Raw genomic sequence first — 25,156 nt, forward strand, 5'->3', positions numbered from 1 at the left:
AAGGCAAGTTGTACAATCTCCTGTCTGTATGTGGACTTGTTGTTATCTCGAATGAGACCAATCACTGTTGTGTCATCTGCAAACTTCAGTATTTTAACAGATGGATCGTTTGAGATGCAGTCATTGGTATATAGGGAGAAAAGAAGTGGAGAAAGCACACAGCCTTGTTCTCTGTGTTTGTATTTTTGTGTACATACACCCCCATTAAGGTTTTACCAAAATTAACTCTTAACACAGCTACATTCTTATTTTAGTTGCACTAAGATAAGTTTTATGTATACAACCAATTTACCATATAACGCAGAATAATAACAGCCTTTTAAATAATACTCCACACTTTTCATTCCAGTCATAGACAATATTTAACTTGTGGATAGAAAAACAGAAACTAAGTAAAATGAGCAGATTAAAGTTCCAGTTGTGTATTAGAAATAATGTGTATTTTGTTTCTTTGTCAATTGATCAGGTAAAAGGCTTACCGTCAATCATTTAATAGATATTTAATAATAAACTTCCTTTTTTAACATCCAGAACTTCTCTATTTATTAGCTGCAATAACTTGTGTAATATTATTGCAGAGCTACATAATATATTTTGTTTTATAAGCTGTTTTTCCAAAGAAGCTGGGTGATTCAGTGTATATTATATAAATGTATTTCATAGTACTTCATGCAGAAGAAAGTCTCATTGAAATCACTGGGTCTTACTACAATGAAATATATAGGATTGTTATCATAGCTTGTAATAAACCAATGGTTCTTTAAAGTTTGTCTCTTAAGCTCATGAGTTTCCAGCATGAAAATAATAACAATTTATTTTTCTTTTTTTTTTAAGAAAGAGGACATATATATATATTTACTGGTGTACTTTTACTATGGACAGTTGGCTTAGTTAACCTTGTTAAGTGAAAATGGTGAAAGAAATGAGAGACTCAGTCCATTAGGGATTGGCATTAATTTCCATTTGTTCAGATCTAGGCACAAAATCTTACTCAAACCTTTTGGTTTGAAGAATCTCATATCTTTGCAAGGTATAAAACAAATTACAATGTCTCCTTTAATAATTATTGTCAAGTGACTACCTCATTTTGCAAGCATGTACTCAAAAATGTAGCATGAAGGTTCTCAGCAGATTGAATGATCAAGTGGGTTTTTAATATTATATAATTAATTCAACCAGTTAGTGTTGTGTTACCATTGTTTGCATATTAAAATAAGGCATATCGGGTAATACTTTCTAATTTGAAATAACTAACCAACAAATGTTGTGCAAGATAAGTTTTTGTAGCCTATAGTTATGATATCTAGTTGTGTTGCTTATTTATCCTTATAACTACATGAAAAGTGTGTGTGTGTGTGTGTGAAGTAGATGGTAATCTAGTATAACTATATGGGATAGTATTCATTATAAAATAGTCATAGTAGCATTACTGAAACCATTACCAGTGGAAGAAAAAGCCATCTCTTTGTTCGTTCCCCTAATTAATAGCATCAAGCTTCCCATTGTAGCTCCACAGATCCATGCTGTTATTTTGCTTGAAATTCCTTATTAGGAGATATGAGAAATGTTCCTCTTAAGAGATTCTGAAAGTTGCCCTTTCTAATGACAAATATGTATCTGTTAATTAATTTGCACCCAGATGGAACTGTTTGCCCTTTGTTTCCCTATATGGGACAGTGTGAATATGACACAGTTATTATCCATTGTTATTTGTGAATCTTCGCTGTACTTATTCTTCAATTAGGAGTTAGTTAAGATGTATGGCATTTGGCAGGCAAGATGATTTTTAATACACAAGACAAATAAGTGCTACATACACCCAATCCCATTTCCGTACATAACTTGGCCAGCCACACTGGCTCCAGGGGAATAGACATTTCAACTTAATATCATATATTATTCAAGTCACTCATATAGCCTAGATCCTACACCTCATTCACACTCTGCTACCCACCTAGAAGGTAAAGAAAAGGGTAGCAAATCATGTCCCCATTACAACAAGCAAGGTCATGTTCTTCCTGTCATTCTGTAGGTGGATATTGTTGACTAGGGCCACAAATCTTGGGTGAAGGATTGATTAAAATGCCAAGAGAAAAAACAGTTTAAGATTATTTTAAAGGTGTCCATGTTTTTGAAACTCAGGTTCTTCTATCTAAGCTTTCCTATCCTTGCCCATAGTTTTTAAATGATGTCTTGTAGTTTGATGGCAGAGAGGGGGAGGGAGGGAGAGAGAGAGAGAGAGAGAGAGAGAAACAGTTTCAGTAGTTACATTTTTTCATAATTTTTATGAAAAAAAATCATAATTCTGGAAAAACTCAGTTTACCTATTTCTTTGAAATATAATTTATTTATTTGCTTTTAGCTTAAATCTATTCTTGTGCTCATTCAACAAAGCATAACTAAAACTGACTATGGCTCAATGCAATTTGGATTGACCCTAAGCATAATAGATCTTTTTGCCTTTTTTCTTTGGATCTGTGGGCAAGTAGCAATTTGGGAAATAATAATATGCCACCTTTTCGAATGGAAAGCCAGTGGGAATATTAGATTTCTTCTGCAGGTGAGAAGAGCTTAGTTTGTGGCTTCTCCAAAGAATATAACAAAGTTGGAAGGGACCTTGGAGGTCTTCTAGTCCAGGGGTCTCCAACCTCGGCAACTTTAAGACTTGTGGACTTCAATTCCCAGGTTTCCTCAGCCAGCTGAGGAATTCTGGGAGTTGAAGTCCACAAGTCTTAAAGTTGCCAAGGTTGGAGACCTCTGTTTCTAGTCCAACTTCCTACTCAACCAGGAGACCATTCTGGATCGATGGCTATCTAGTCTCTTCTTAAAAACCTCCAGTGATGGTGAACTCACAACATCTGAAGTCAACCTGTTGCATTTATTAATTGTTTTTGCTGTTAGTTCCAGGTTGGATCTCTCTTTGATAAGTTTCCATCCATTACTTCTTAGATGCTTTGTTCCCCTCTTCTTTGTGACAGCCCCTTAAATATTGGAACATGCTATCATGTCACCCCCTAGTAATCTGCTTTATATTCCCACATATTCTCGAAGTCAGTTTAAGAAGAAAAGTACAGGAACGGTCGAAGATATTCATATGAACTTCATGGCTGAGTAGAGTTTTTTTCCTAGGTCTGCATTCCCATCAGTTGCCTTCTGTATATCAGTTGAGTATATCAGTTGATGACTCTGGCCCAGGTAGTTCAACTCTATGGAAGGCATGATTAGAGTTTTATCTGTGCTGAATTGTAAAGGAATTGTTGCTGCAGTAAAGTGCTCTCCTTTAAAACTAGTGATTCTTCCATAGTTATAGAATAAAAATAGGCACATATTCCATTGGATTCAGAGGAACCTTTGTAAATCCAAAGAACTACCCAGTTGAGTAAAATATTTGCAATGTATGAAGGATGAGGAAAATGTGAATCTTCCAATCTTTAATTATGGTTGCATGTGGCTTTACTGAGCATAACTTTTCCAAACAATTTTATCACATTTTACAAAGCATACACTTCAAACTATAAATTAGCAATTAGGAGAAATAATAAACAGCAAAAAAAGACTGGGGACAGAAGCATGAAAAGTATAAAGAAAACAAAAGGAAAACATAAATTTATACAAAGAATAAATTTTGACTTCTTCTTCCAAGGTTATAATGGATGCCTATGTTTGATTCTTAGTTTAAAACTATAATAAAGTGCCCATTTCCTCCCCTTCCCAAAGGAAAGGGGAAGTAAATTTAAAAATATTTTCCCTTTTTAAAATGTTAACAATCTTCAAATCCATTAAGTCAAAAACTGATTTTTCTCCACCTTCTGCAAAAAATCCAGAAAAAGACTTTTGTCTCATGCTGCTTTTCAATAGGCAACTGAACTGTTGTTTTTTTCTGGAGGTAGAAAAAGAAATCATTTTGCTTCTCATTCAAAGTTTCTTCTTCCTCCTCAGAGAAAAAAAGAGTTTGATTGCTTATTGAAAAATCAGCATGAGACAACTATGGCCTGAATGACTGAGAATCTCCTCAGACTTCCAATTATAGATGAATTTCTTAAGTGATTTTTCTCTCGTGAGACTGTTAGCTTGGCCATCGTTGCTAGTTCTGCCATCTTTATTAACCACAATAGAGGAATTAGCTTTACTGAATATAACTATGGATAATGTGTCAGAGATACATGTTTTATGAGATACCTGAGAGGATGAAGTGCTGGCAGAACAGGAGGAAAATAAAGCCCAGCTAAAGGAGCTAGGAGATTTTTTGAAATTTTCTAAAATTGTGATATCTTAATAAAAAATTATTTTGTGAAAGGAGTTGCAGAAGATCCTGAGCAGTGATTCATAGATGTACCAACTAGGATAACTTATCTATGTACATAAAGAGGCCTAAATCTGCTCTAAGAGAGATGAGTATTCCATTTACTTTTCTGCTTGTCTTCTTTTTCTGTAGAACCATTAACAGTTTTCTATTAATGTCTTTTGAAGTGGGCAGCTATAATAAACACTAATCAAGTCTATTTTTATAAAAATATATTGGTTTGAATCTATAATTTTCAAGTCTATCAACAAGTAAGTTTGGCATTACTTCTGTTGATTAAGGAGCTATAATATAGGAAACTATCCTCCCCCATACGTATTTGTTTCCAATTATATGTAGCAAGATGTCCCTGGGAAGTATGTAGAGAATATTAGAAACAGGTTTTGCGCAGAATAACTACTCTGCTTCTTGATGTGAACATTTTATATACTGTAATTATCACATAAGAGCATTATTCAGATTGTGCAGAACAGAATGGGCCAGTCCTGAAACAGACCAATCCAGGTGTTCAAGGGTAGGTTTACCTATTTTTAGAAGGTTTTTTTGGGGGAAGGGGTTGGTCACATTCAACTGCATTGAGGAAAAAAAGACCAAAATATTTGGCAATATAAGACTTATGAAACAGCCTTGACATTACTGTTTCTTATCAAGAGAAGAAATAAGTACATTCCTTTCCTATTATTGGGAAGGAGACTAGTTTGGTATTTGTCCATGATAGTTTTCAAAGAGAAGTGGGTTATACTGTAAATTGGCTTACACTTGCCCTAGCCTATATTTAACAGATTGCAAACTAAATTTGTGTGAAGTGTCTGATGTATCACAGAAGAATGTACTGCTACTCTGTATGTACTGCTACTCTGCTACTCTGTATGTCATATGGAAATGAATCAGGTCAAGGAGTGTAGCAAATTTGATTCCCAAAAGCACAATCAAGGAAAGATGGCATATTAATCAATCCTCACAAAGCAACACAAATTGTTGAATGTCACACATCTTAACCTTTTAAATTATGAGAAAATACTCCACAAATAACCTTTTAATTTTTTTATAGTTTCAGGGGATTTGGTTTGTTCCAGAAAGCATTTTCACCCGCTAAGAAACTAAAATACTTGTGATGTTGGACAAAAGAATTCCCTTTGTTTCTTTACCCATTCCAGAAATTAGGTTGTTTGTAAATTTGAGGTTGTAAATGGAAGTAAAAAGTTTAAAACACAAGCAGGATAAAACAATAGGATCAGCTATGCCAGGAATGAATTGTGGGTGTTAGAGCAAAATATCATACTGACTGGATTTTTTGTATATTAAGTTTTCCATTTGAAATAATTTTCTAAGGGACATTAAAATATAGAATAAAGTTTACTAATAATAGAGTTCATTAAGTGATATAGTGCAAGGGGATCAGAAATATGTCTTTTAAGAAGGCATTAATCATTAAACACTTAAGCAAGGATAAAATAGCCAAGATTCTCAACAATTATGCAATATCTACTGTATGTAGCAGCACCATATCTGTGAAATATGAATTTTGCATATGATTGAGTATCATAACATGTTTATATCCAGGATGAGGAAGTTTTTATGCCGTTGTGAAGATTTTATGCTATATGCTAATCAGAAGAGAACAATGAAAAGAGTGGTTTAGTTTGCTTCTTTCATTTTTATCCATTAAGAATTTCATGATTTGCAAGGGAATACCATTATATCTTCTGTTCAAAAGAGCTTGGGGTTGATATTAAGACAAATTTAATACAAGTGTTTTTCTGTATTTTGGGATTAATAATGATATTGCATAGTTGCATAATTATATTGCCCTCTTACAAAATCATAGGAGTCCAAATTGTAAGAGAGAACCTTATATTTTCCAGGAAGTTCTCCTAGTAATTTCTCTACGCATTTTCACATTTCACGTAATCAATCAGAAATGTCCTTCAAGTATCTCAACCCAAAGCCAAGCTTTCATTTCTACTGGCACCAAACCAATTTCTATTTTGAATGCGATAGGCACTAAGTATGTCCATTTTTATGCCCAGAAAATATATTCAAAATTCTAGTTTACAATATACTCAAATATAGTCACAACAGAATAAAAAGTAAGATGGCAGAATTAAATTTTTAATCAGAATTCTGCTTTTAAAAAAATAATTGGGCAGAATTCAATCATATCCGTGCAATGTAGTACATGCTTCCATGGCAAGCAAAATTACAGGTTTTTTTTTTTTTTAAGGATTACGTGGAATAGACTTAAGATGCATCTTCTCATTACTGAACCTGCAGCATAATACCGTTATTGTGTGTGGGGAACAAGGGCCCTCATGAAGATTCTGATTCGTAACTCTCAGCACTTGTGATCGTTGGTTGTAGTTCAACAGCACACCTGGAAGACCACAGTTGCCCTATTCCAGAGCTACTGGGATTTGTAATAGGGCAAAGAGAAATGTGGAGCAGATGCTCATGAACAGATTCAGCATTGCTCATCTTGCAGAGCAACTTCTAAATTGACTTACTTAGAACAGAAAGGAATAGTCTGTTTGGGATTTCAGAAACAATAATCTAAAAGCTAAATAATCACTCCTAACTTATCCAGATTTTATTCATTGTTTCCTATCACAATCAAAATACAATGTTGTTTTATTCCTTTAACTTTTGACTAAGTATATATAATTGCGACACGTGAAGCAAGTTACGTACAATGACAGCCTCTCCTGGGCACATAAATGTTTTATTTCTGATTCATTAGCAATTATTTTAGAAAAATATAACTTTTACAATTGACACATCAGTACCAATAGAAGTCTAATAGAATAGGTGATATGACACCCCCCCAAAATATAGCATACTTCACTTAAGCCTCCAAGGAAAGATTGGGCTCAAAACGAGGTCCAGGCAGAAGAAGAACATCATAGCTTCAAAATCTAAGACTGGTTTGGACAAACTCAACAGCACTTTTTCATGCGGTTGTTGATCACCAACATGATGATCATCAATATGATCGCCAACATCCGATGATGGATATGGCACAAGAAGAAGAAGGAGACCAATAGAAGATAATCCTTGTAGCTCAGGGTTGAACTGTGGGATCCTTGGTGCTATCTGAGCATGGTTGTTTTGCAGACTTTTCATTACCAAACTAGATAACTCATCAGTGCTGGTAGAGAGTGAGTTTTGCTCTTACTCTGTGTACTACTCTCATGCCCTATCAGTGCTCTCTTGCCCTATCAGTGTTGGTGGAAATGATTTTGGTGGTTCCTCGATTGGACACATTGCATATCAGTCTTAAGTGACCAGTCATATGTTGAGGAATACCTATATTTTTGCTCTTTTAGTTTTGCTGAGTTTCTTACAATAGACTTAGACTCAACAAAACAACCTGTTTTGAGCACATCGTTTCTTTTTAGATACAGCAATTTTGCTATAGAAGTATCATTTAATTAAGATCTTATATTATTGAAAAGAAAAATGTTAATGTTATTTCAAATCATGATGTTAGGCCAGTCACTCTCTCAACACAACCAATCTCACAGGTTTGTGATTGTGGAGAAAATAAGGAAAGAATAATATGAATGCTTGTCACCTTAAGTTATTTATAAAAATAAAAATTGTGATAGATAGATAGATAGATTGATTCATAATTGCCTTTGCATCCTCTTAAAGGAATGCTACTTATGTCATAGAATAGAATATTTCTGCCTGTTAGAACTGATAGATATTGCTAAGGAAAATTAAAACATGGTAATTTTCTGCATAATCTGAAGAAAGTGATTATGTAAGTCTGTACTGATAAAAATTACATGAATCATGAATCTAGACCAGGGGTCTTCAAACTTGACAGCTTTAAGACTTGTGGACTACAACTCCCAGAATTCTTCTTCCAGTCATGTTAGCTCGGGAATTCTGGGAGTTGAAGTCCACAAGTCTTAAACTTGCCAAGTTTGAAGACCCTTGATCTAGACTAAAGAAGGCTGAATTTAGTTCAACGGTCCATAAAGATTTTTATACATATTAATTGGAGACCTTCATTTTGCGTGGTTTAGAAGGAAGTTGTAAATTTAAGTTATAATTCATATATCTTCAGTTACTATCAAAAAATAATATTTGAATGATTTGTTTGCTATCCCTCAAGAAAGTCACTGAATGTAGCACTGATTTATTATTTGTTCAGTATAATATGTATTCAATTTGTTTATGCACTGAGAACTTACATTAGGTTTTTCTTCCCTCGGGCATGGCTGTTTTCAGTTCCAGATGGTTATGATTTTCTAAATTATTTCTGAAAAGCTGTAAGGTATATGAGACAATAATAATAGATATTAGAAGAACATTTTGTTTCATTTCAAATGTATTGTGCCAATGTTAATTTATTTGCTTCATAGATTCATAATACACAATTGAAAGGTACTGTTTAGGTTATAAAACCCAGCTTCTTTCTTAGATACTCCAGCTATCCCCTAAGTCAGGCTTCTTCAGACATGATATTCTTCTGATTAAAATCGGAATTCCGATTTTTGGGGGAATCGCCCCCACTTCCCCCCCTTCTTCTCCTCCTTCCCCTCCCCTCGGAGGCCCCCTGAGTCAGGAGTGGCTACCGCCAGCGTGGCTCCAGTCCCGCGTTGCCTCGGGAAGGGAAAGGCAAAAAGGAAGAGCCGCGGCGGTGCTTTGCAATGGCAGCAGCAGCACCGGAGGCTCGGGGCAGCGGCTCCCGGGTTTGCCTTTTCCTTCCCGAGGCAACGCAGGATTGGAGCCATGCAGAGCCGCACCGGTGGTAGCAACTCCTGATAGCTCCAGCCGGACACCTGAGCGGAGCCCGGGCGGTGCAAGCGGAGGCCGCTGAGCGGCAGGAAAAGGGAGCTGGGCAGCCACGGACCAGCCGTCTCTCCGTGCAACACGCCACTGCCCGGCCCTGGCAAGGGAAAGCAGCGGGCACTCCCCAGGTGGCGGCCTCAGCCCCACCACCTGGGAAGTGGCTGCCCAGCTCTGGAGCTGATTCACACATGACCGGCTGGAAAGGAAGGGTGTGTAGCGTTGGTGTTGTGTGTGCGATTTCTTGGCGCATGGCACGGGGTCTCTTTTGGCCGGCCCTGATTTTTTTTTCAGAGGGGAATATCATGCCTGGGCTTCTTAAACTTTGCGGTATTGTAACCCTCTAAAATGACAGGCGAATGTCTATGGTGGTCTTCATGAACACAACTAAAATGTTTATTATGATTAGGACTGAGTCAGAAATAAATACTGACCAAACAGTAGTATGTAAGCTTCATTCTAGTTTCTAGGATGTGCAATACCCTCATATTGGCCATCTTGGACTTTTCTCTTCCACCGCAACCATCCAATTTTTTTTCCATTTTGAAAGGCTAAACATTTAAAGTTGCACATTAAAAATACTCTTTTCACTGAGACATATCATCTCTATAGATACTCCAATAATTTCAGATATAGTACTACATATCACATCAGAAGTTGCCACTCTGTGGGCAGCCATTTTCAGGTAGGCTTGTTTTATAGCTAGACCCATTTACAGTGAAACCTTGGTACTCATTAATTGGTTCCAGGAGGTGTGAACATTGAAAACTTCTAGTTTGTGAATTGAGTACCAAACAAACAGTGAGTACCGGGATAAAATTTCCACATCAAAATGTATTGAGTACCAAATTTTACCAGTTTCAAAACACTTGAGTACCAAGAGTACTCAAAACTCACTTGACTTTATTCCTTGCTCTGCTTGCAGAAGCACGCATTGACCTTGCCAAGGTAAACCAAAATGAATGAAACTTCTCTGCACAGGTGTTACAAGCTTTAGATAAAAATTAGACCTTCCTCCCCACAGTTGCATCTGATCTTCTTGGAAACTCACAATTCACAGCATAAGAACTCTTGCACCAAGTTATTGGTTTCTTGGTTGAACTGTTCTGACTGTTAGGAAGTTTTCCTTAATGTTAAGAAATTATTGAACAATTCTGTAGCAGACATCTATTGCTTCTCGCTCTGCGCCAATCTTTTGTTTTCAAATCTAAATATACTTCTCTTTTCTTACAGCATTTGGTTCTCATCTATTTCTTTTGCATTTTCCTGTACTTATTTCAGCCTCTTAGAGTCATCCTTAAAATAGTCAGAATTGGATATTGTATTTGAAATGAAATTTAAACTCACACCTATTAAGGGTGCTTAAGGGAGCAATTTTGGTCATGTTATTGAAAGCCTGAATTCTTGAGGACACATATTTTTAATTTACATTGAGTGCAAATGAAAGCCGAATATACTTTTGAACATTTCTTTCCTACAGCTGCATGTCCTTTCTAGATGATAATATATTTTACATATGCTCAATACTCACCTACTGTAGGTGTTCACAGAAAGCACAACTAATGCAACAAAATTAGTTCCAAAATTTTAATGCCTGATCTCTGTGGATGTGCAAAATTTTCATCCTCCTCCATACATGCAGTTAGGAATTTTAATTCAATCTTAGTTTCCATATGATTTGGAGTAAATATTTTGCACCACAGTTTTCCAATAATCATTTATCTACTGCAAGGTCTACCATACATACCCACAGGTGAAGATAAAGCTCATGATTGCAGCAATTAAATCCTGAATAATTTAAATGTCATTATTTTCGTTATTAGTTACTCTGTTGAATAAAAGCCTTTAGAAGTGTTTATAATATCTTGGAAAGATTGTGTTTTATACATAAAAATTATACGTAAGCAAAAACAATCCTTCACCAGGCACTCCTTTCTGTCAGAAGATTTCAGAGTTCTGCTGTAAATTCTCAAATGTCATGCTGACCCCTGCCTGCTAGGGATTTTGGCAGGCCCCAGATATCCTATTTATGTCCTTTTTGGGGGATCCAACTTAGAGCAATAGGAATCTTGTCTCTGAATACTTTGAATTAATATGATTAATTTAATGAAATCCTGCCAACTGAAGGAAGTATTTTCAGCTGGGTCCTCCCTATCTGTCAGTTGCCTGAAATTCAGTCCACATAACAGAAGGTTGTTCTAAGGGATGTGTCAGAAATAGCTCAACATCTAAAATGAGTCAGTAGTGAGAAATGAACACCTTTGAAAGACTAATCTAGTGGAAGATGGATATTTACGTTTTGAATGAAATGTTGGAAACTATGCTTTGTTGTAGCTCACTGATAGAGATAAAAATTACATCCCCCAAAATTTATGTTTACAGTTCAATGTGTGGAAAAGGAAGCCATAAAGAAGAGCAGAAACTTTGCCAGTCTCCTGTGTTCAGTTGCTGTCATATTACTCCACCTCCTGTCCTCCCTCACACATACATAACTCATTACAAGCTGATGATGCTGGCAACCAGTATTCTGAATTTCCTAACTCAAACAAGCATAGAATTAACGTGCCCTGTTAAGCTTAAGCTTTTTGTATGCATTTACTGTGGATTGACTGAAAAGAAGAATGTGTGACCTAAGAAGCCCGCTGTAGGAGTGTTCCAAAATTCATACAATATGTTTTATTCCTCCCATTTGGCTGAGCATGTTACAAAAAACACATAGGATTAGGCAGAAACATGAATACATTTATCCACCAATTCAGATTCTTAGGGAAAGAGAGAACAGTCTTCTTCCAAACTTTGTTAAAGCCTACTAATATGTGTGGAAATGCATATTTAACAAAGGAAGAATGGGTTACCTTGTAATTTAAAAAATCAGGAACTGAAACTAGACTTTTAGTTCAGAAATGTAAATTGTTCTGATATAAAATTTGTGACTGTATGATATCCTTGCACGCTCCTTTTTGAAAATTAAGGGATGGTCAAAAACTCTTATTGATGGTCAAAAACAGATGAAGGTGGGATCTAGGGTTTATGGCTTATTCTAACTTCTAAAAAACAAATCCCAAAATTAATTGTGAATTTTTGGATTTAAGAGAACCAGAACAGAAAGAGTATTGTACTTCTAATACAAGTATGCATTCTAATTGTTTTATAATTTCAGGATTTAAAAATACAACCAAACAAAAATGAACATTGGCTGTTACTTGTTCTACCTATTCCAAATGGGGCAAGACACAACATTAACACTGCAAAATTCCAAGAATGGTACTTCATTGTTGTTGGGTATAATAACAGAGTCTTGAACAGTTGCCAAAGTTTCACTCAGTCCCATGTTAACACCACTCAGAGTGTCTTTCTCATTCTTTCCATTTACCCAATACTGAGGTATCATTTTCCCTCTTAACAGTTTCCTGCCTTCATTAGGGTTTTCTCTGCAGCCCTTTATATCCCTTTCAATTCCTTTAGCAGCATTTCCATCCTCCATGGTTTCTTTAAAAAGGGGGCTCTTAGGTAGTATCCACAAGTTCCTTCAACTTTTTCCAGTACTGGAGGTTTAAGCTCATTTATGGTATCCCGAAATTTCTTAGTTAATCCTATATTTACCTTGAATTGCCATTCTCTGTCAGGCATTCTGTTTAGTTTCAGTTTGCATTTCAGGAGAAGAATGAAACAAAACAGCATACAAAGACTTCTGCCCTCTCCTATTATGACCTTTACCTACTACCTGATACCATACTGCCATCTTTTCCAAACCCTGAATCTGTTACTTATTTCCCTTTCTCTTATTATTGATAAATTCAAATAAGCTCTCCTTGTTTTTAGCTTTCTTTTTAAGTCCAAGTTTCTTTTTGTGCTTTACCATTTCTGCATTTAGATACTTGCTCTATTCTTCCTTGATGAATAAATCTAACCTTTCATTTCCTGTGCACATTTCTATTCATTTTTAGTTCTGTCAAAAACTCTGTATGCATTGACAATGGTTTTCTAAACTGCCCCTGTTTCCAACTCTCCTGTGCTTTCTTTGATCTGAGATTTCTTATCTAGTACCTTTATTTGCTTACCAAAATTTAGTATTCAGGATTTATTATTATTACAGTCCTTCTGTAATAGTTTGAAATCCATAAGATGACATTGTCACTCCTGACCCCACCCCCAGCTTACTATTATTTCAAACTCTTGAAAGAGTTGTTTCCTCATTAACTGGTTGGCTCATTATTTTGTCTCAAGTTACCTTCTGGAAAATAAAACAGATATCTGTAGAATTTGGGGAATTTGTCAATTTGGCTTCGATTGGTCTTCAAATAACTGGAATCTCCAATTATTAGCTTATCTCTTCTCCTTGAAACTTTTGTAATCTGGCCCTAGAAGGATGAGAACTTCTGCTTAGCTTGAAGCCTACAGAACATCCTCACAATAATATCATTTCCTGTATTTTTCCCATGTACTGTAGAATGGTTCCCTTATACTCTATATTCCTAGATTTCTATACACTGTCTACTTCCTTCCCACATAATGCCACCTCCTTTCCTTATTGTCTTATTTTGATTTTATCCTTCAATCCCTATGTAATACAAACTATTAGTGAAGCAAACAAAAATCTATCCATAAACAGTGACTTCCATTTTCAATATAATTTTTAGCCTACAGGATTTCAATTCTAGCCTAAAGGAGTCTCTCTATAGTAGCCTGTTTGGTGTCTGTGACATTTCAGTCAAGGTTTCTGTCTTTGCTATTACATTCTTATAATTGAATGACAGTTTGTTGACAACACTTTGTAAGACAAAATAACCCAGAGTATAACTGGCATTTTGGCTGAAGGAGGACCTTGAAGGTATTGTGATAAAGGTTGAAATCAAGTCATTTCAGTTGTCTGTCAAAGATGGAAAAGTCTAAACCAGTTCAAGATTCTGGCAGCTGACCTTTACATTGATAGAATCCAACGTTTCACAAATCACTATATAATCTCTGGTTTAAAGCATGAGTCATGGTTTGCAATATAATTTCCTATATAAGATATTAATTATATTGTTTTAACTAAAATATATACATTGAATCATCTGACATAACTTGTAGTTATCTTATCCTCTCCCACCCTAGTGCTGTTTGTGTTTGTTATAAGAAACTGCAAAGAAAAACAAAGCATCTGTAAATAGTGAGGAAGTGAAGAACTGAAAAACCCAATTTTCTCTTTTACTGTAAATGTATCATGAAGTACCTTGAAAAGATCTACTAATGTAAATATTAATTGATATATATGCATAATTAAATTGTACAAGGTCAATTGGGATTTTTTTTTTTGTCTCTCATTTCAGAATGGTTAAGGCTTATCCATCTAGGCAAGAATCGTACAATTCTGAATTTTCTTGCCTTTTACTATTTAAATTGTTCTCCATGCAATAACTATTTTATTTTTCTAAGCACAACTTCTCACTCCTCAAGTCCTCTTCTTTAGTTTAGCCTGTTTGTCCAACTTGGAATGAAATGAGGTGGACCGTTGTATATCCTGTTCAAGTAATACAGCTTTACTATTACATAAGCAAGATACCTTGTTAGTATTAAATAAATAGACATCGGGTGGTTGCAGTGGTAATAGGATCTGTGTCATTCTTTTTAAAAGAAATATTTCTGTAGACATAGCAACTGGAAACATTTCAGGCAGAAATTCTCAGGGGCGTAACAAGATCTTTCAGTCCATCGAATATGTGAAAATGAGACTGCTAAAAGTTTTATTACATAATGGGTTGCTGAGGTTCAGTAGATCTAGTAGAATCTATAAAAGATGTATACTAGTTTTAAAACAGTCTCTTGGAGGAACTTAAAGATACTAAAATGCAGAAAAGAAACAATGGCAGCTAAGGAAATAAGTTAAATGAATGAAGGTTATGTTTCCTTGAGAAACTTCTAGATAAGAACTGTCTGTATGTCAGTACTGTATTGTGTGGAAAAAGAGATTTGGGCAGTTGTGCCATGTTTGCTAGGTCATTGTTATGGTCAATGCTCATTGGATCTTTTTCCCCAAGTGCATTAATATTCTTATTGAGTCCCAGAGTTTCTTAGTCTTGGCTGTTTCTCTTACAACATACTCTAGGCATGTGCTGAGGCATAGTAAAACATAGCTTGCCCTTCTTTTTGACGTAATTGTCCCCTTGACTGTAATTAAAGTTGAACTGAGTAATGGAGCAGTCACCAGCAACATGTTCCCATAATTTTCCCCGTTGTCAAGGGTTTCTATTATTATCAGATTCACACTGGATTATTTGTTAGACTAGAGGAAGGGAACAGCAGTGTTGCTCAGGCACAGTTGTGGGAATGCGGTTTCCTGACATGAATTGTGGTATGTTGAAAATTGTTTTCTCCCCTAAGTCCTCTTACTTTCATTGTTCCCACAGTTCCCAGAGTGGTAAAAGTATTTGTCTTCTGAATTGTATTGATTGTTCAAAATAATTTTTTTTCTTGTTTCAGTTTGCTATGTCAAATTATGTCAAACTACAATGGGTTATTAATAGAAAGTGTAGCTCCTGGGTGTTTCTTGAATGAGAAAAGAAACCATCTCATGTCTAGAAGTTGTTAGTTTCGGGTGTGTGTGTCTATGTGCATGTTTTCTTTCTGCTTGTTAAAAATTGATCCAAAGTTAACATATATCACAGTTCGCTGGCAACGGATATGACTTTTAGGAAAGGCATTTCCTTTCTTCCTTCTGTACCTGTGAATGAGAAATAAAATGGATTTTTGAGCTCTTCAACATGGCAGGAAATGGCCATTTTTATTTTATTTGTTTTACTTTTATCCCACCTTTATTATTTTTATAAATAACTCAAAGCGGTGAACATTGGCTTATTTAAATTGGGGAAAAATTTATTTCCAGAATATACTATCAGTGGACTTCTCTATGCAGAGTCAGAACTTTTCCAAAAAGATTTTTTAGTCATAAAATCTTTTTTGAAAAGTCAATGCTTTACTATTGTTGAGTACCCAGTTGGAGAAGTTCATTACATTCCTATTCAAATTAAAGTAGCAAGGATTGGACAATCAAATGAATGTTCTCAAAAGAAGGAAGACTTTAAGTTGCTCTGGGTATTCTGCTGATTGAAGCACTGGTATAGAACTTATACTTAGTTAAGTTATGCTCCCCCCATGCTGGGTGCACGAGATGTTGGATTTTGCAGTATTCCTCAGAAAACAGGTATCAATACCTTTTACCAATTTTATCTGGTTCATCAAATGTTCCCTTTTCTAGAAAAAAAAAAAAAAGAGATCTAAGCACTGTTTGTGCACCAGACATGAACTTCATTGATAATTAAATGTTTTAAAGATTAAAGGCTTAGATTTCTAGTGATCTAGGGCTGGGATGCCCATCTTGTAAATCCACTCAGGCTCTGAGACTAAAAATCCTTCCCTTGAATCTTAATTTCATTAGAACTTACGTGAGCAAGCATAAGCGTCAAGAACTTTATTGATAGGTGGTAAAATTATGAAATGCCTTTCTTGAGGAGACCTCTTATGTTTCTTATCTTCCTATGTTTAGGTGAACAATACAATACATATCTTTAAGGAAACTTGTGATTGCTAAGGATTAAAAAGGAAAGGTTTCTCTGTCAGTCGTGTCCGATTTTAGGGCACAGTGTTTATCTCTGTTTCTTGGTCGAGGGAGCCAGCGTTGTCCAAAGACAATATCCATAGTCATGTGGCCAGCATGACTATACATCAAAGACCCTGGAATGCAGTTACCTTCCTACCTAAATGGTACCTATTAATCTACTTGCATTCATATACTTTCAAACTGCTAGGTGGACAGGAGCTGGGACAAGTAACGGGAGTTCACCCTGTGGCACGGCGCTTGGGTCTTGAACTCAGGCTGTCAGATCTCCAGCTGAGAAGCTCAGTTTCTTTAACTGATGAGCCATTGTGGCCCAATGTTAATGATTATTGCCATATTTTTTATTATTGCCACTGTAAGCATTTGCTTAATTATGAAATGCGTGCTTTCAAATTTTCTGGAGGCTCATGCTTAGGATACAAATTTAAGAATTCCAAAAATGAATACACTATTTTGGAATTGTTTTTTTAAGTTTCATAGACTTTTTGCATGGGGGAAGATACAGTTTAATAGACGATGTGTACCTGTCAGACATCGTCTTTAAGATGTGTGTGAATGCGTGTGTGTGTCCATGTATAGATATGTTTGTGTGTATGTGTAATAATGATGGAGTTCCAAATCCCTATGCCAGGAAGAGCTTCATGAGTAGTATAGATACCCTAGAAGGAGATGATTCATAAACGGTATCAAACTGAAATTTGTAGCAATACAATCAAAGATTAGCACAACCAAAAAGAATAAAACAAGAAAAATAAAATTAATAAAATGTGTCTGTGGGGAAAACTTTTATCAGTTTTGTATAAATTGATGTCGTGTTTTCATTGCAGCCCTGCAACATTTGGTTTACGGTATTGATGAAGGCGTGACTGGGCTCTCAGAGAAGAAAATTGGCATAATAAGCTTCTATCATTCCTAGGAGGTATTGCAGCAAGGATAATATTTAATTCCCATGCAGATCTTTGTAGAAGTCACAGAGAAGTAGCACATGCTGGACAATTTCTATTTCCCCAGAGCAGGTGCATTCTATTAGTGGAATTTTGATACATTTGTCTTGTAATAATGCCAATGACGGTCCATTGTGCCTGGCCCTGAAGACCTTCCTCAACCTGAAGGAGATTTAGGTCCTCCCTTTGGTATAAAAGAATCTCTGGGATTTTGAAGCTGCTTGGACAATGTACGCACTTTCAGGTAGTCCTCATTTAGCAACCACAATTAGGTCTGGAATCTCTATTGCTAAGCAAACTGTCATGTAGCTGTGACACTTATGAAATCACTTCCCATTCGGTCCTTAAGCAAGACACTGGTTGTTAAGCAAGAGATGTGTCCACAACTTGCGATTTTACTGCCAAAGCCTCCATTAAATTTGCTTCTCAGAAGCTGATTTTAAAGCAAAAAAAAAATGTGATCATATGACTGTGGGATGCTGGATGATCATAAATGCTCGCTGGTTGTGAAGTTGTGCCAGTCATAAATGCAAAAAGTAGTTATAAAATTGATTTTTTTCAGTGCAGTCATAACTTCAAGCAGGGCAGTTGTTAAGCAAGGTCTACCTGTACTGGTAATATTCAACTTACAACCATATTGGAGCTTGGAATTTCCATCATAAGTCATGAAGTTGTAAGTCGAGGCACCTAATGATTAGATTTTATGACTTTTTTATGAGTCATTAAGCACCATGGTTGTTAAATTAAAACAGTTGTTATTAAATGAAAACATCCTGGTTGTTAAATGAATCTGTTCCTGTGGGTGTTTTTTTTTTTGCCAAAAACAATCCCCAAAAGCTGAAAATTGGCAAACAATATCCTAAATTGTAGTAACGTGACCACAGAATACTGCAACCAGTTGTAAAAGTGAGCAAGTAGTTTTTGATGGGTCCATCATAATTTCAAACAGTTGCTAAATGATTGGTTATTAAGCAAAAACTACCTATATTCAATTCTGTTTCTATTTATTTGTTTGTTTATCTGTGTTCTTTGGTATTCTTGGGATTACCATTTTTAAACATAATTTATAATCAGATTATTCGTTTTCCTAATTTCTATTGGATTATGGATTCCATAGCCCTTTTAAGTCCATTGGGAATGTGCGATATAACTGCTGTATTATTTGCCAAGAGGGGAGGGATTCCATGTCATAAAATTTTAGGGACATTAATGTCAAAATTAGTCAGGCATTGAACTAGTATAAAAATGAAACTGGTCTGAAGCAAGGATACAGCCTGCTGTCCTCTTTTTCTATGTGTATGGGTCTAGAGCAGGGGTCTCAAACTCAATTTACCTGGGGGCTGATGGAGGCAGAGTCTGGGTGAGGCTGGACCGCATAAGGGATTCCACAAAAAACATTTAAAAAATATCCTCAAGTGTTATACTTTCATATCACGGTGTGGGCCACAGGATATTGTCCTGCAGGCCGCAATTGGCCCACCTCTGGTCTAGAGAATGGCCTGTAAGAGCAGCACCTGATTTAGGAATAGGGTCCAAGTGTAATTTTTGTATTAAGAAAAGAAAAGAGAGAGAGAAAATAAATCATTTCCTATATTTTAATCAAATAGAATTGAATTCAGCCTTAAAGTCAGAAACATCACATAGAGGGAAGATTTAATTTACTTACTACATTCAGTACATTGATGCATCTGTAATTAGTTGGGTCTTCTCTGTGCTGTGTGTGTGTGTGTGTATTGCAACAATATCCCAGTCCTTCAGCATATGCCCTGTCTTGTCAATATTAGCAAAAAAAGGATTCAGGAAAATGTGCCTACTGAACCAACTTGGTTTTAAGGAATTTAAGTAGGGGACACTTGGTGCCTTGAACCTCTGTGTTCTAAGATTTTAATCCATTTGACCATTTCAGAAGAAATTGGTGGCCAGAAGAGTGTCAGGAACAAGTTCATTGTGAGCGATTGTCTGAATTTGACAGCCAAATTCTGCCAAACCTGTCCTGAGAATTGATACTGGATTTGTTCAAGATTTCCCTTAAAAATTGGAGTAATAATTTGCCAGAAGAGGAAGGAGTTACTTTCTGTAACTAACTTAATCAGCTTTTGCCACTCCTTTGTGGCTCTATTTGTCTCTCAGGAGGGATTGACACTGTTTTTCAATAATTAATTAACAGTTGAAGATGTTCCATGGAATGATTTAATCTAAACACTTGGTATGTTACCTTGAACCTCCTCTTGAGATGTATACGCTCACTGTTGGTGTCTTTTTTCAGGGATCAGAATGACTGAGGAGGTTCCTCTCACCAGGTCTATATAATGATTGTGCTCATTAATGTGTTGCTCATAAAGCTCTAAACAGTCATTATGAAGTTCCATTAGTTGCATCTGAATCCCTATGGTGGTCGCAGAGCAGAATCCCTATGGTGAATATAGAGTTTAAGAGCAGACAATGCTCTTAAGCTTATTTCAGTTCTTCTAACGTGGATGACAGAATTCTGATTTTGTAAGACTGGGACAAATGTTTACATTTTTAAAAATCTCATCAATAAGTGGCATTCTTAATATTATAGATAGTCCTTGCAATAATAATTGGGATTAAGAACTCTGACATTAAATGAAGTGGTTGTAAAGGTGATGTCACATGATTGTACTGAGTTACGACTGTTGTTCCAGCAATTCCAGTTGAAGTCATGAGGCAAATCCCACATAGCTGTTAGGTATGTTGTCACATACTCACCATTTGCAATCTCCTGCTGGCTTTCCCAATGACTTTGCTTGTCAGAAGCCAGCAGTAAAGTTCACCAATGGTGATCACATGATTGTGGGATACTGGGACAGCCATAACTAACCAATCAGATGACAGCGGGAAGGGACCTTGGAGGCCTTCTAGGGTGGGCTTCAAAAATTTTAGCAAAGGGTTCTCTGCCCGGTTGCTGGGTGGGCGTAGCCATGGTGGGGTGGCATAGTCGGCCTCCTGCACCATGGTGTGTGTGTGGGGGGTATTTTTGCAGAGCCTTTCCTCAAGCCTCCAGGAGGGTGAAAACTGTCTCCCCGGGCTCCGGAGGCTTTCTGGAAGCCGGAAATGGGCCCATTTCCAGCTTTCCTGAACTTCTGAGAGACCTGTTTTTCACCCTCCCCGAGCCTCCATGCACGCCCTGCACTTACCTGCATCCAAAATGGGCCATGTGGGGACTCTTGGGAGGGGCAGGGTTGGGTGGGCAGGTCAGGGCCAGCCAGGAGTGGGATTTGGGAGTTCTCCAAACTGCACAGAATCTTAGCTAGGGGCTCTCCTGAACCCCTGCTAACCCTCAGCAGCCCACCCCTGCTTCTAGTCCAACCCACTATTCAAGCATGAGACCCTATACCATTTCAGACAAGTGACTGTCCTGTCTCTTCTTAAAAGCCTCCAGTGATGAAGCACCCACAACTTCTGAAGGCAAACTGTTCCACTGGTTAATTGTCCTCACTGTTAGAAAGTTTCTCCTTAATTTCGGGTTGCTTCACTCTTTGACTAGTTTCCAACCGTTTTTGCTTGTCTTGCTTTCTCGTGCTTTGGAAAATAACTCTGAGAACTGGCCATAAGTTTCCTCATTCAGTGCTGTCACAATTTTGAATGGTCAGTGAATGAATGATAGTTACTAATTGTGATTCTACTTTCACGTCATATAGAAGTGAATCCAGATGGTTGGCCATCTATCTACCTTATTCAGAATTTTTCATGATTTCAGATTTTATCTTACGGCTCCTTTAGGAGATGAGGTCCTGGAATTATTATTATTATTTTTTGCTGACAATGATATTTAAAGCACTGGTAGAATTATAAGCTCAATCAACTATGTGCCTAGTTGGGTATTTCAGTCTACTTCAATAATAAGTGTTGCTGCTGAGTGATCAGTAGGGCAGTTTTCAATGTACCTCAGCATATGGCAAATAATAAATGGAGAAAAAGATATGAAAAGGAAGTTCATAATTCGCAATAAATGTTTGGGTCTTGCAAGTAAACTTTGACTTCTGGTAACTGCCTAGACAATCCATGCAGTGTTCTTGGCCACATTTTTGGAAATGGTTTGCTATTGTCTTCTTCCCGGGGCTAAGAGAGAATGACAGGCCCAAAAATGACCAGTTGGCTTTTGGTGAGGTGGGGAAAATATACATAAAAATAACCAGAGGTTATAGCATTGTGTTGGATCGGTCAAAAAGTTACTTTAGCCTAACAAGTCACAGGTACAAGTCTGGAGAAAGTAGCAACACTTAAAAATAATCTAATTTTAATTGAGTGACTTTGATCTGTCATTTCTTGTTAGCTTGGAATACGTTATATGGACTTTTTAGATAAAAAATAGATAGATTTCCTGATTTATTATCCTGTGAGATGCTTGGAAAATTTGAAATGAATGTAGCCATAAGCTTTTTCTTTTTGAATCAGTCCTGTAAAATTGAAAGCAAAGTGAATGTATTGAAGAGAAAAATCTAATGGGTGCTGCAAGCTGCAGCATTCAGGAGATGTGTAGAGGATATTTCCAAATGACTGGGGAATACAGTGATTCTAACAATTGGGTTTGTTTTATTAGGTTCTGTCTGTGACATATAATCTCTATTTAGGTAATGTGTATACATCAGTCAGTTATACTTTTTTTAAAATCTAAAATTATTGAAATTAATTGGTGTATATAAGTTCATAAAACTCAGTTACAGTTATTTTTGCTAACTGAATATGAGTGAACACTGAATTTGGTTGAGAGTTGAAATAAATGTCATATGGAAGAGATTTATTATTATGATTCTCCTTTGTTCGAATTAAAACAAATGGCAGACACTGAGCCCACTTATTAGTCTGAGTTTGGATGAGAGAACCCCAACTCTTTCTAAATTATTTATCTTAAACACATGCGTGCATTATACATCACAAAAAGTTATTTGTCCCAATGAGGATACAGAGAGACAAAAATTAGTTTATAGGTGCTCTCTGTTTGGGAAGGGCTAACTTGGAGAATGTGAATCGGTTCATCTGTGGCTACCAACTACCATGGTTTCACACAATTCCACACTCTGCACCCCAAACTCCATTGTCCTCACCTTATGGTGCACCAGCACCCTGAGCACATTTTTGCACCCTCCCCCACCCAGAAGCAGCCACCCCAAACCAGCCCTTTGTGCACACCTAGTTTATCCTTCCCTACCTGGCAGAAGCTGCTTACCTACTTGTTATGATCCCCCTGTGACTTGCAACTTTCTGCCACTTCTCCACTGACTTCAGTTGTTGGAAAGCCAGCAGGAAGCTGTGAGAAAGTCCTCTCTTAATGACCCCTGAGGTAGCAATGGAGACTGCCAGATTGCTGTCACTAAGCGATGTGGGCACATGATATTACATTTTATAATCACATTGCTTAGTAATGGAAGTTCCAGTGACAATTACTGTCGTTGACCAATGATTACCTGTATGGTAAGTACATTTACATGAAAATGTAATAATTATTTCCCCTGTATTCCTGCATTTGCTATCTTGGTCCCTCAAGGGTTGGTCTGTCATCTGCTGTCTTTCCTTTGTACTTCACAAGAGAACATAAAAAAAGCAAGAGATCTATCATAGGATCTGCTGCAAAACGGCCTGCATGGCTCCCTTTTAAATGTTGCTGTGACTCCAAAGGAAGCCTGACTCCAGGGTTCATGGTGCTGTTTTGGTTCCCTAGGCAACAGAATGGGGCTCAGACGAAGACACCAGAAGATCATGTCAAAGTAAAGGAAAAACTGAGGTAAGACTCCTATCTTATTTCTTCATATGTATGGAGACCCCCGTCATTAATATTAATGATTTCATGTAATTGTTTATGGGGAATTTTCACCTGAAAATGTGTGATACGAGTTGTTTAAAAGGATGCTATTATAACAAAAAGGTAAAATATGTGTTAATTCTAATGGCATATTTTCGGATTCTGGATAATAGTCTTTTAGGAATGTTTTCATGGAAAATTAAAGTTAATCTCCACTTTTTGGGAGGAGACTAGAACAATGGATTTCTGTGGGATAGATGGGTCTATCTACCCATAGAACATCTACTTAGATAGAAGATCTACTTGCAGGGTTTAGTTTAAATTTCTGATTAAGAGTTAGTTTGGTTTTACTATAATTTCAGGGAAGTATGCTTTTGGATTTAAATCACCATGATGCCCATCCAACCAATTCCTTCTCAAGTGTTCCACTCCTGGTTCAGAAAAGTTTTATTTTATTTATTTATTCATTTAATTTTTCAAACGCTTACAATATAATAGAAATAAGAATAAACATAAGGATAAATACATGAAATAGGTACTTATAATTGGGGACAATAGGACAGGGATGGTAGGCACGATTGCGCACTTATGCATGCCCCTTACAGTCCTATTAGGAATGGGTGAAGTGGAGGTTAGTTTCAGAGTGGGGGTTTGAACATGTGACAACAGAATCAGGTAGCGAGTTCCAGACATGACCACTCTGTTGCTGAAATCATACTTCTTGCAATCAAGTTTGGAGTGGTTTACATTAAGTTTATATCTGTTGTGCGCTCTTGTGTTGTGGTTAAAGCTGAAATATTCATTAACTGGTAAAACATTGTATCATATGATTTTATGTACTATGCTTAAGTCCAGTCTTTGCCGGCATAGTTCAAGGATGTCTAAACTTAGAATCTCAAGCCTGGTGGTGTAGTATTCTGTTGCAAACAGAGGAGTATAGTACTCTTCTTGTAAAATACTTCTGGACTCGCTAATTGTATTAATGTCTGATATACAGTGCAGATTCCAGACAGTGGAGCTGTATTCAAGTTCATAGAATACAGTTACTTGATTTGAATTAAACTGTGACGTGTGCCTTTATTTCCATGAAATGAGTCATTTGAAGTTGCATGGCATAACATCTCCTCCTAGTTGGCACTTGAATACAGTGGATCATCGGCAAGATCTTTTAGTGGACATATTACCAATGCTTCCACATCCAAGCATCTTGGATCTTTCCTCAGTAAAAATCAGATGCCTATTTTATAGGTTAACTCAAAGAGGAAAAAAATCAGCAAATTGTACCCAAATTCAAAACTACTTTACCACTCAAAAAAGCTGATGGCTAAGATTGAACTCTTTCAAGACAGAACTCTTTTGAAGAACAGCAAGAATAACAACAAAACAAGCCTTAACAAGTCAATTCTTATCTTTTTAGTTTTCCAAATGTTTATGTTTCAGTCCTTATTTTACCAAAGTGGAATGCGGCCCGTATTCTATGTCTTCCTATAAAAAAAAACTGCTTGCAAGCTTTACCAATAAAGCAGAAATAAACTATAGTAAAAGAAGAAAAAAGTGATAAATCTTTCTGAATCTTCTGCAAGCTGCACAACATTGATTAATAAAATCATGTATCTGAAGAAATAAACATAGGTATCTGAGAACATGTTGATAACAGTGTTTTCCAGCCAGCAAGATACTCAGAAAGAAAATTAGCACAGACAACAACAAATATATTAAAATTGTCTCTTTATTCCTGAATGAATTTCTTT

The 25,156-nt window shown here is 36.5% G+C and overlaps 1 protein-coding gene across 5 annotated transcripts in view; it reads left to right on the forward strand.

The window, feature by feature from the left end:
* The window catches only part of SEMA5B (semaphorin 5B), a 601,210-nt gene that overhangs the window by 339,420 nt on the left and 236,634 nt on the right, over positions 1-25,156 (forward strand). For all 5 annotated transcript variants that reach the window (XR_015740811.1, XM_087920416.1, XM_087920414.1 and 2 more), the window contains exon 6: positions 23,325-23,387. Coding sequence is in view for 4 of the 5 variants with exons in the window: in XM_087920416.1 (XP_087776542.1) it covers positions 23,325-23,387 (63 nt within the window). In the remaining variant the exon portion in view is untranslated. The remainder of the gene's footprint in view (positions 1-23,324; positions 23,388-25,156) is intronic.

This window comes from Pseudonaja textilis, chromosome 1 (assembly GCF_049901715.1).
Source record: "Pseudonaja textilis isolate UNSWEBS1 chromosome 1, rPseTex1.2, whole genome shotgun sequence".
NCBI classification, from domain to species: domain Eukaryota; kingdom Metazoa; phylum Chordata; class Lepidosauria; order Squamata; family Elapidae; genus Pseudonaja; species Pseudonaja textilis.